The 11,397-nt window shown below is 39.9% G+C and overlaps 1 protein-coding gene across 5 annotated transcripts in view; it reads left to right on the top strand.

Moving 5' to 3' along the window:
- The window catches only part of ITPR3 (inositol 1,4,5-trisphosphate receptor type 3), a 161,484-nt gene that overhangs the window by 54,593 nt on the left and 95,494 nt on the right, over positions 1 to 11,397 (top strand). For 4 of the 5 annotated variants that reach the window (XM_042462366.1, XM_042462364.1, XM_042462363.1 and 1 more), the window contains exon 2: positions 3,310 to 3,380. Coding sequence is in view for 4 of the 5 variants with exons in the window: in XM_042462364.1 (XP_042318298.1) it covers positions 3,310 to 3,380 (71 nt within the window). In the remaining variant the exon portion in view is untranslated. Of the gene's footprint in view, positions 1 to 3,309; positions 3,381 to 8,254; positions 8,319 to 11,397 lie in introns of those variants that run through there. The other variant, XM_042462365.1, reaches the window with a different exon arrangement.

The following is an 11,397-nucleotide window of genomic DNA, read 5'->3' as shown; positions in this document are numbered from 1 at the left end:
TGTGTTAAGTGTATTTGCTTTTAACTTATACTGTTAGCTGCTTTAAGTCCTGTACTGTGAGAAAGGTGGAATATCAATCAATCAATCAATCAATCAATCAATCACCCAAGGATTTATTTATATGAAAAAGTAGAATTCTCCTTATCAACTTAAATGATAACATTACTAATGTCAGGAAGCATCTGTGCGGTGTTTTTACCTCTAAAGGGAAGCTCTGAAGTTCTGCAGAACCTTATCAGAGATTATGAGATAAGAAGAGTATGCATAACATCAGCTAGCAGCATGTCTATTATCAGTGATCTCTGGTCATACAGAGCTATGCTGGGTGTGTATGCTATATTTCTATGGATTGGTATGGAAAGTGGGGTGCAGCAGCAAAAGTTGTTCCCACTCACTCAGGTCCAAAACACACTGCAGAAATAATCCACTCTGAGACTGCTTTAACTGCCCTGGCTCAGTGTTAAGGATTCCTGGGAATTGTAGTTTGTTGTGGCACCAGAGCTCTCTGACAAAGAAGGCTAAATATCTCTCAAAACTACAGTTCCCAGGATTCCCTAGCAGTGAGCCAGGGCAGGTAAAGTGGTCTCAAAGTGGCGGGAGGGATCATGGTGCTTCCTTGGCGCAGCATGTACACACACTGTGCCAAAGGAGCACTGAAAAGCCATGGCACTGGCGGCTATAGCGCCCTTTCCGCAGTGCAAAAAGGCCAGATCAGGGCTGTGGTGTGCAGTTGCTGCAGGCCCTATCTGGCAAGGAAAGGGGCTGCATCTTGCCATCCCTTAGGGACTGTCTGTACTGCCCCTGAATTCAGAGTACAAAGGTAATTCGTATTCAATTAACTCAACAGGAGAGAGAGGAGAGGAGGGACTCCCCCAGAAACTTCCCCCTTCCAATAGGCTCAGGCAAAAGCAAACTGCTGCAGCTGTTCCTAGCTTATTGAAGGCACCTATGCATCACCTTTCATCTTACCAGGACCTCTGAAGTGATGTACACAACACAAAAAGATTTAAAAAATGAAATAGCCCCAAAACATTTAAAGCAAACTAAAAATACATCTTAAAAATAATTTAAAATCATTTCATTTATTTATTTATTTCTATCCCATTTTTCTTCTGGCATGGAGAGATGGAGATTAAAATAAAGTATATCAAAAAACAAACAAACAAAAACCACCAACAACCTAATAATAAAAATAAATCTAAAAAGACTGTTAAATAAGCAATCCTATTAAGACACTAATGTTAAACCAGTTTTGTTTGTTCAGTTTATCAGTATCCTTCCCAACTTCAAATAAAAGTGAATTTAAAAAAATGTTTCAGAAATTATAATGCTTAATGGAGGTGTCACTTGGAATCAAAGTTGTTGCATAGCCTCCAATGTCCTGATTTGGTAGGGACAGTCCCAGTCAAACCTCTCTTCTCCCATTGCTTTTAAAATGTCCAGTTTTTCTTTCACATTCCCCCTTTGCCCTCAGTTTACTTCAGTTGCTTCAAACTGAGTACAAGTGCAAAAGCCGTCTGTGCTCAACTCAGTGTGGGGAGAGGAGAGGACAGAATCTTGACCTTTCCTGTATGCTCCGGCAAAAGCAATCTCCTGCAGCCTCTCCCAGTTTATGTGTTCTTCCTCATTAGTAACTTTTGCCATCTTGGCCAAGGTTGCTTGGTCAAAGTATCCCACTTTTCATTTGTGAAATGTTGGAAAGCATGTGATTACTTTTGAATATTTGTGCTGCCAGAAAGATGTTGCACCAGTTTTGTGTGTTTGAGTGATTCAGAGGTCTGGTGTGGTTAATCCAGATGTTCAAAATAATGGATCAGTTTCCTGGATGTTTTAAGGTTAACCTAAACATCATTTTGAGATTCTAACAGATAATATGTTTATATGGATTATGAATTTATTGCCTATGTTTGTACTTCTTGAGAGATGATGCTGACATTTTCAAAGTTAGTTCCATAATGGAAGGTTTTTTTAAAAAAATTCACAAGAAAAGAAGTTTTATATTTTTAAAAATGTATATTGGTCCATGAACTATATATTGTACACACATCAGTCTAAACAACCATTTATTTGGGTGACTCCTTAAGACAGCTAAGAAAACCAGAAGAATTTACAGTTTCTTGGTCCTGATTAACTCTGCATCAGTAGATGCAGTATCCACACTGCAGAAATAATCTGATTTGACACCACTTTAACAGCCATGGCTCAATGTTATGGAATTCTGGGAATTGTAGTTTGTTGTTGCACAACAGCAAAGCAAAGCTCTGGTGCCACAACAAACTACAGTTCCCAGAATTTCTGCTCTGGTAACCTCTCAATTAGATTTCTGTAACGCGCTTTACATGGGGCAACCCTTGTACCAAACCCGGAAGCTTCAATTAGTGCAGAATATGGCTGCTAGGCTGGTTACTGGATGTTCCAGAGCCAGCCATATAACACCAGTCCTAAAAGATCTTCATTGGCTGCCTATTCACTTCCGGGCCGAATACAAGGTGTTGGTTATTACCTATAAAGCCCTAAATGGCTTGGGCCCAGGGTACTTGGAGGACCGCCTCTCCCCATACAATCCGCCCTGCACTCTCAGGTCGGATGAGAAACATCTTTTAAGAGATCCGGATGCTAGGTATGTTTCATCTCGGAGGGCCTTTTCTGTTGCAGCCCCACAGCTCTGGAACTCCCTCCCCAATGAGCTCCATACTTCCACCTCCCTTGATGTCTTCAAGAAAAACCTGAAGACTTATTTATTCCGCCAGGCTTTCCCCCCGTGAGCCTTGTTGTTATGCTCTTCCCCTTCACAATGTTTTGTTGTATTCCATTCTACACAGCCACTTGTATGGATGTTGTTGTTTGTAATTGTTTTTACTGCTATTATTGTAATACTGTTGGGGTGTGGGGTTGTGATGTTTTTATCTGTTTTTATCCTTGTTGTACACCGCTGTGATCTTTGGAACAGCGGTATAGAAATAAATTATTATTATTATTATTATTATTATTATTATTATTATTTAAAGTAGTGTCAAACTGGATTATTTCTGCAGTGTGGATACAGACTTAGTGCTATCTTACTTAATTTTTAGGACTTGTTCTAAAAATTTGGATTATTAATTTCAGTTATTCTTCCAACCCTAAGAAGAAAAAAGCAGGAAATCATTTTGTGTCATCTTTTGTCTGCAATAACTGATAAGTAGAGTAGACTAGGAAAAGAGAAGAGCAGATAATTTTGGGGGGGGGGGGGGTGAAGACCACTGAAATCATTTAAGGTCAAAGCAAAACAGTGTACTTCAATGTATTTTTCTTTTTGTTTGTTTTCAGACTGGTGGATGATCGGTGTGTGGTGGAACCTGCAGCTGGAGATCTGGATAATCCACCCAAGAAGTTTCGAGGTAAGAGAACAGTCAAGCTAGAATTTTGGGTGGATCTGCTTCTGCTGTAGATTCCCTTGAAATAATTCTTCACTGTATAGCTACCATCTCAGAATTTGCTTTTAAAGTGGTACAACATCACTGTTATTAGTCAGCACCAGGGGTACTTATTGGGCTCTGTTAGAGAGAAATACACTGCTAAGCAAACTACAGAATTTAAATCCTTCTGCTGTTAAGACTGACAAACCAAAGATGGAACATGTTGTTTCATGCTTGCTGCTCTATTTGTGCATTCAGGGGTGCGCTCTTTGAGAATATCTAGAAAACCTGATTGTTCTTTTTGTTCCTGTTTATTCAGTGTTGGCCACTTGTTTAGAGTGGATGAGTAGTCTATAAATATATGCAAACTAATAAAAAAATAGCTAGCTAAATAAATATTCTAAAATTTGACTGGGATACCTATTAAGAACGCAGTTCACCTTCACAGTTAGTATGCTGCTGTTGAGTCAAATACACTGTATCTTAGAAGACTCATGTAGAAGCCCTTCTTCAGCTGATGATAGGTTGGCTTTTTACAGTCTGATGCTCTCCCTGTTTTTTTTAAGACAAGAATTCTCACAATCCCTAGCCAGCATGTTTGGGATGATGGGTATTGCAGTCCAGTAAATCTGAATGGCATCTGATTGGGGGAGGCTACCATTGCACATCCTGGGCTAATTTCTTTCAGCGCCCAGTGCATAGCGGATTTCAATTAACAATAGGAGTACAGCTGTATAGTAGGTCTGTGTAAGAGTAGGTCCTTGGGTGTGGAGTAATCTCAGTTCCAGGCTGGGGTAGGGAATCTGTGGTCCTCTAGGTCCAGTTTTGCTCCTCTAGGTCATGCTGTCTGGGTTGCTGGGAATTGTAGTCAAGCAACCTCTGGAGGGCCACAGGTCCCTTAGATCAAGAGGAATGGGACTACTAAGGTACAACACATAATAGCAGCTTATCAGGTATGGGGAGTACCCTGGTGAAGAAGGGAAGGGGCTGTCCTGGTTTCTGCTGAAAAGCCATTCTACACGGGCCTAGGGCAAGACTGGAGATGTGAAGGTCTGGAAAAAAAATTAAGAAAAAAACACATTTCTTTCCCCCCCCTGAATCATGCTAAAATAAAACATTCAATAATTGGTTTTCTTCCTTCTTTTCATTTTTTTCTGTTTTTTTCTGTTTTTTTCCATTTTTGACACCATGAGTTACTGCATCAGGTGACATCAAGCCTAGTGTGTCTAGAGTTTCACACAGGGACAGGATAGGAATGGGATCGCTCCCTATTCTTATCCCTTCCGTGGCCTGAGTGAAAGTGATAGGACAAATCATCTTCACAAATCAGCTGAAAGCGCTTTCAGTCATCATGGTAATAACAGGTTCTTTCGTTATAACAAAAGGCTGGAAATGGCAGTAGAAAGCACTTTCAGCTGATGGCTAAAAGCTCTTTTCAGCCAGCTTTCATATGAAAGTGATTTGTGCTATCACTTTCACTTGCGCTTCCCGGGTAGCTGAATGACGGATTCAGCACGTTTGTGAGTGAAAGTGATTTGAGTGATCACTTTTACTCGAACTTCCCTGCCAGGTCATTTGTAAAAGTCCTTCCTGTGATTGGTTGGGAAGGACAGGACAGGGATGGGACAATAATGCCCCATCCCTAATGTGATAAACTCCAGAGGAAATAAAGGTAGAAACAAAGGTAGAACAATTAGTTATGTTACATTTGAGAACTGGATTTTAATATTTGCAGTGATGCTGTCTGAACACTATTAACTTATTGGCCACAAGAATTAGTAGCACTCTGAATTTATTAAACCATTCAATCAGGTAAAGATCAGAAAAGCAAGGATGATGAAGGATGCATAGTTTTAAAGCTGAAGCAAAATTAATAGGCTACAATTTGAGAATTGTTTCCCCAAGGCTACTAGTGGAGCATCTCTTTTTCACCTTGTAGGGATTGTTTCCCCTTGAATGGAAAGAAGTTATAGGTACGGTTAAATAAACATGGTACAGAAATGCTTTGTCTGTTGCTCTAAATCTGCTGAAGGGCTTGTGGGAAACCTTGGGCTAGATAGATATTTCTTCTATCTTTATTTATTTATTATTTTTGGATGGTTGTTATCCAACCAAAAATTGTTGTTATCTGCATGGTGCCCCCGTCAAAAAAGATAGTATTTGCATAAATGTAAGAGCTGTTTGTGTTACTTCATTTTACAAGCCCTAAGCAAGATCAGATCCATCCCTGTATTAGTTGTTATACACAGGAAGAGGTAACCCCACCCAAGAACACTGGATAATCTGAAAGAAAAACAAAGCAGAGCACAGGAATATGGCTAAAACTTAAAGCTGAGTAAGATGGAGTTGATTCCCCAACACATTGAGACAGATCACATTATTATATGAAAAATGAGGAAGAAAGGGGAGGAAAAAAAGGAATATAGTAGCACCTTTAACACTGGTTGTTTACTTTATTTTATTTTTATTATAGCATGAGCTTTTGTGGCTATAAACCCACTTCTTCAGATGCAGTACAGAGTTATTTTAAAGCATCAGATTATAAAACATATTCAGACTCTTGTATTTATGTATGTAGTGCACCATGCAGCCACTACATCTGTTAATACAAGAATCCTTGCTGCAACCCATATAACAAAAAGAGTCTTCTCAGAGAGAGTTTTGAACCCAGGGAAACGGACTTTTGGTAAGCAGATTTATTGCTTTCACACATTAACACCAACTGGCCACTTTAAAGGTCTGGAAAACCTGTATCACCCTGCCCCCTTTGAAAATTTAGGGTAAGGCACATGAGTCCCAACAAATACTAGGTACTGTAGACTATATTCCAGAGGCAGAAACTGGCAAAACCACCTCTTAAGTATTCTTTGTCTAAGGAGTTTATCACATAGGAGGAATTTCTCTTAATTTTGAATGAAAAGAAGTGGGGCCAGAATGCATTCACATGAATTTGCTAGTTCAGTGAACTTACATGAATTCGAATTGCATTCGAACTGACTTCCCATTGCCTGAAAATAGCTTGCCATTGCCCAAAATTGTGAGTGATCATGTCTCACGCAATAACGTGAAACCCCATGATTGCGTTCGGACTGACTTCCCATTGCCCGAAATTGCGTGTTGGTAGTCTATCACGCAATAACGTTAAACCCCATGATTGCGTTCAGATTGCCAATGGATTATACTTCCAATTTCCCTTGTCTGATAAACTCCTAAGAAAACTCTGTGAAATTCATGGAGTCACCATAAGATGACAGTTTGAAGACACATGCACATTCATATAAGCCACTCCTCTTTGGAATAGTTCAGTGATCCTTCCCTTGACTCATGTTTTGGTAAATATTTCTCATTCATGCAACAGTCACTGATTTTAAAGGACCTCTTTGTGTGTTGGCTGCCTGATGTCCTGAATCCTGATCCAAAGGGGAAAGGGAATGTGTCATTGAAAGGGCAGGGCATTTCTTGGCCTTTGAAATAGGAGGCCAGAGCCAAGGCAGCCACATAAGCAAGCTAGATTCCTGGTCTTAGTTCCTTGAAATCTTTCCCTTTTCTATTCCAGCCATCCTCAGCCTAGCACCCTTTACATGTGCCAGTCTACTGTTTCTACCATAATTTGCCAGCATGGGCAACACTGAACTGTTGATGTCAGAATGTATGGACATTTACATTTGTCAAGTCTACCTCTGGCCCAAAGAGTCTCCCTTTTTATGGTTTGGAAGATAAGAGAGGTGGCATGTTCCTGTGTAAACAGATACAACAAATAGCAAACATAGCCTTCTGCAATGTGTAATAGTAATGGAGTGTGAGGAAGACATGGGCTGTGAGGTTCTTAGTGTTGGAAATGAGCATTCAAAGTATTTCCTTTTATAATCTGCATACTGCTGGTGTATATATGAGATTGTCCTATATCACAGTGAGGAGAAACAGCAGTACAAGGATCTGGGAATATCTTTATAATATGCCACTTTCATCTTGACTCTTCCTAGCTGATCTGAGCTTAAAATAATAATAATAATAATAATAATAATAATAATAATAATAATAATAATCCACAATCTATGATTGCAAAGCCATAGGTTGGATTCTCTGCCATAGAGTACTGTATCTGTCAAACATACAGGCATGTAAGGTGTTGGATGCAGTCTTGCCCTGGAACTGATTGTCCTGTTGTCATTATAAACATATTTCTCATGGATCTGTTTAGTTGTGTGTGTGTTTTAGAATTGACACACACATTTATTTAACATGTTTGAGGCAGTACAGACCGGCACTTTGTGCCGGCCAGACTGCAGAGTAGGGCTGAAGCAGGGCTGAGCATTCACACGCTCCAAACCCTTCTTCCTCTGCTAGGGCGCCATCTTGGCACGCACCCATTTACAAGGAGAGCACCACGATGACATCCCTCATGCACAGAGTCCAAACAGCGCTGCATACAAGGGGCTTCTTTTTGCTCCATGTGCAGGCCGCAGCATGTGGTTGCTGTGACCTGCTTGTGGGGCAGAAAGGGGCAGTGTCTCGCTGCCCCTTCCTGCCAATCTATAGAGCCCCTTTGTTTCTCCACATTTTTTTAAAGGAGATGTCTAGCAAAAGGAAAAGCACAAAACTGCAAACGCAATTTTAAAAAAAACTAGGAATATCATTATTTTAAAAAGAATAGACATGTAAAGGACTGGTAGACAAAACCAGTAAGAAAAGCAGTTAAAATGATACAAAGCCTGTTTGTTTGTTTTTAAAATTCTTTTTGTGTTTGCATTCTTCCATCTCCCTGTTTAAGGGAGTGCTACATTTTTTGGGGAAGATAAACCATAACAAACAAATGGGAAAAATAAAATAAAATCTGGTCCCAGTTCTTTCTGAAACACAGAGCTGACCTATTCAAGAGGAAGATGGTACAAAATTCCAATGTTCATCCTACAACATTGGGTGAGGCTCATAGGATGTGGGTATCCTCTGGCAGACTGCCATTTTAAGCTTGTCTCAATTAATAGTGTGACAATTAAACGACTTGCCTTTGCTGATATTACCATTTGACTTAATATTTTGACCTAACTTTTTTTAAATTGTCCTTTTACTTTTGGGAATTTTATATAAAAAAAACAATTGCAGGTGCCATTAAATAGTTTTATTTCTTTTTCTTTTTCTATGTGAGATAGAAAGAGTTGCAATTATGCCATTGATGAAAGCATTGGCCACTTCATGTTTATCAGCCTCTTGATGATGTTTTTGCTGACTTAGGAGTGTTGTTCTTTCCTAATTTTCTTCTTGAAGGAAGCAATAAGTGATTTTAGCCATTTTCTTCTCAATCCGAGAAATACTTCAAAAACTATGCAATTTTTAAGGACTTATTTTGCACAAAATTCACACATGGATGTTTTGCAGAAAATAGTATTTTCTTTTTAAAAAAAAAAAAAAAAAAAAAAAAAAGAAAATAGTATTTTCTACACAAAAAATGTTGTGTTCTGCAGAAACTGTGAAACCCAGTCCAGGATTCTTGACCCTTGAGAAACATGTTTTTCAGCCATTTGTCAAATATTTGTGAATATCCCATCCCCACTGCTGATACAGGTGCTGAAAGAGAAATATAACCCATTGTTCTCCTTTGTCTAGTCCTTGCCTTGTTTCTTTGGCCATAGTGCAGAGCTGAAGCACTCAAGAGAAATAGAATAGAAATGAATGGTATGCAGGTCTTTTACCTGGTCCTGATGAATTTTCTACAGGCATCCATGACATTTGCTTTACTGTGGACTTTAAAGGTGGATTTAACTCTACAAGGATATGCAGCAGTTACCTGGCACAAAACTCTACATATTTAATCCTTTCCATTCTGGGATTTAGTGTAACTGACCCTGAATGCAATGCCATTAGGACTTGTACTGCTCCAGGGCTGTTTCTGTTTTGACGTCACTGGATTTCAGTAGGAACAGGTTCAGGTTACTGCACAGAAAACTGTGGAAGCAATAACATTATCATAAAAATAGCTGGTCCTCCTAAAACCCAGGGAAGAAAACATTCACATGCTTGAGAACTGCTTCAACTGAACTTTTGTGTTCTACCTTCCAACTTCTTTCATGGCTAACTTCAGTGAGATTTACCTGCTATAGCTCTATCAGTCACACATAGGGATGCCATATCCCGGTGGCCGCTGGGAAAATCCTGCTTTTGGGGGCCCCTCCCGGTCCTGGTCTGATTTGGCCCCCACCCATGTATTTGTCCCGGTCCGGGGCCCGCTCCTGCGGCCATTGCCGCTGCTGCTAATGCGGCTGGCCGCGGCGCCAACCAACCTCCTCCTCCCCTTCCTGGAGTGGTGGGCAGTGCCAACCCACTTCCGGCTCTGCCTTCCTCCTCTTTCTCGGCGGCAGCAGCGCCGCCGCTGCGCCTCCTACGCCAGGGCTTTTCCGCTTGCACGCGCAGGGGGCTCTAAAGCAGGAGCTCGTCCCCTGCTTTGGCCAGCTGGCCAAAGGGGATGGGCTCCTCAACGCGCACCGCCTGGGCCTCAGCAGGGGCCAGCGGCAGCGCGTGCGCCTGCCCCACTTCCCTGCACGCTCGCGAGCCTAAAGAGGAGGAGGAGGGGGGGAGCAGAAGGAGGAAAGGTGAGTCAGTGGCCAATAGGTCTGCCTTGGGTTTTTTGGATTTTTTAATTAATTTTTAAAAATATAAAATACTTATTTTTTATTAATTTTATTATTGCTTGTTTTATATTTTATTTCATTAATTTTTTAATAGGGCTTTGTTTTTATTTTATTAATTTTAATTATTTCTTTTTATTTTATTAATTTTTATTATTGCTTTTTTCATTATTTTTATTATTAAATATATACTCCCCTGTCTTGTTTTTATTTATTTTTTCATTATTTTTATTATTAAATATATACACCCCTGTCTTGTTTTTATTTATTTTTTCATTATTTTTATTATTAAATATATACACCCCTGTCTTGTTTTTTATTTTTTCATTATTTTTATTATTAAATATATAAATATGGCCAGAAAGGGAAGTTCATTTCTGCCATCTGTCTAGGAATAATGCCAAAATGTCCTCCATTTTGATCATTCCTTAGAAACATGCATTTAGATTAACATTTTTAAAAAATCATCAAATTTCTTCGCATGTCCTCCATTTTGATAAAAAACGTGTCCTACATTTGAAAATGTTGCCCTACATTTGTCCTACATTTGTCCCGGTTTGTAGGTCCTGGCTTATGGCAACCTTAGTCACACACAAAGAATTTCAACACTCTTGGTATTGATTGGCTGACTATTTAGCATTAAAAGGTTTACCATTACTGGTGATAGTTGATCATGCCCATGTCATTTGGGTGGTGAATCCACTCTAGGTTTTAAAATTCAAAGACATAGCCATGTTTGTCTAGGAAATCAGTTTGCAAAAGCGTCTTATAGCACCTTTGTAACTAATTGAATGAAAGAAGCTGGTAGCATGAGCTTTTATAGACTTGAGCCTACTTCCTCAGAGGCATGGGGTGCACTGAAACTTAAAGAAGCTGCCCAACATGATGCTTTCTTTATAGTCTTATGGAGTTTTAAAATCTAACACATAGGCCAAAAGTGATTTGGAGGCATGGCATTCAGATGATGCCCGCCTCTGAATTAGGCCGAAGCTGCACTGCGGCTGCCTAAGATAGTTCAAACCTGGCTGCAAAAAGAGCACAGAAAAAGTGCTCCTTGCTGGCTGTTTGTTGCAGACCACGCTTGGAGCGCTGCTCAGAGGCTGCTCCAAGCTGCCTGTCAGCTTGAGGCCTTTGTCTCTCCTTGTCTGCATATTAAGTGTTAGATTGCAATTCTAGATTGCATCAATAGGAGTATAGTGTCTGCACTGAGGGAAGTAATAGTACCACACTATTCTGCTTTGGTCAGACCTCACCTGGAATACTGCATCCAATTCTGAACACCACAATTCAAGAAGAATGTTGACAAGCTGGTCTGTGTCCAGAGCAGGGTAACCTAACAGGTAGTAGATTCAAATAAATAAATGGTGAAGGGTCTG

The sequence above is a fragment of the Sceloporus undulatus genome, chromosome 4 (genome assembly GCF_019175285.1).
Source record: "Sceloporus undulatus isolate JIND9_A2432 ecotype Alabama chromosome 4, SceUnd_v1.1, whole genome shotgun sequence".
Lineage (NCBI taxonomy): Eukaryota > Metazoa > Chordata > Lepidosauria > Squamata > Phrynosomatidae > Sceloporus > Sceloporus undulatus.
Note: the sequence above shows the minus strand (reverse complement) of the source record. Positions and strands in the feature narration are given on the sequence as shown.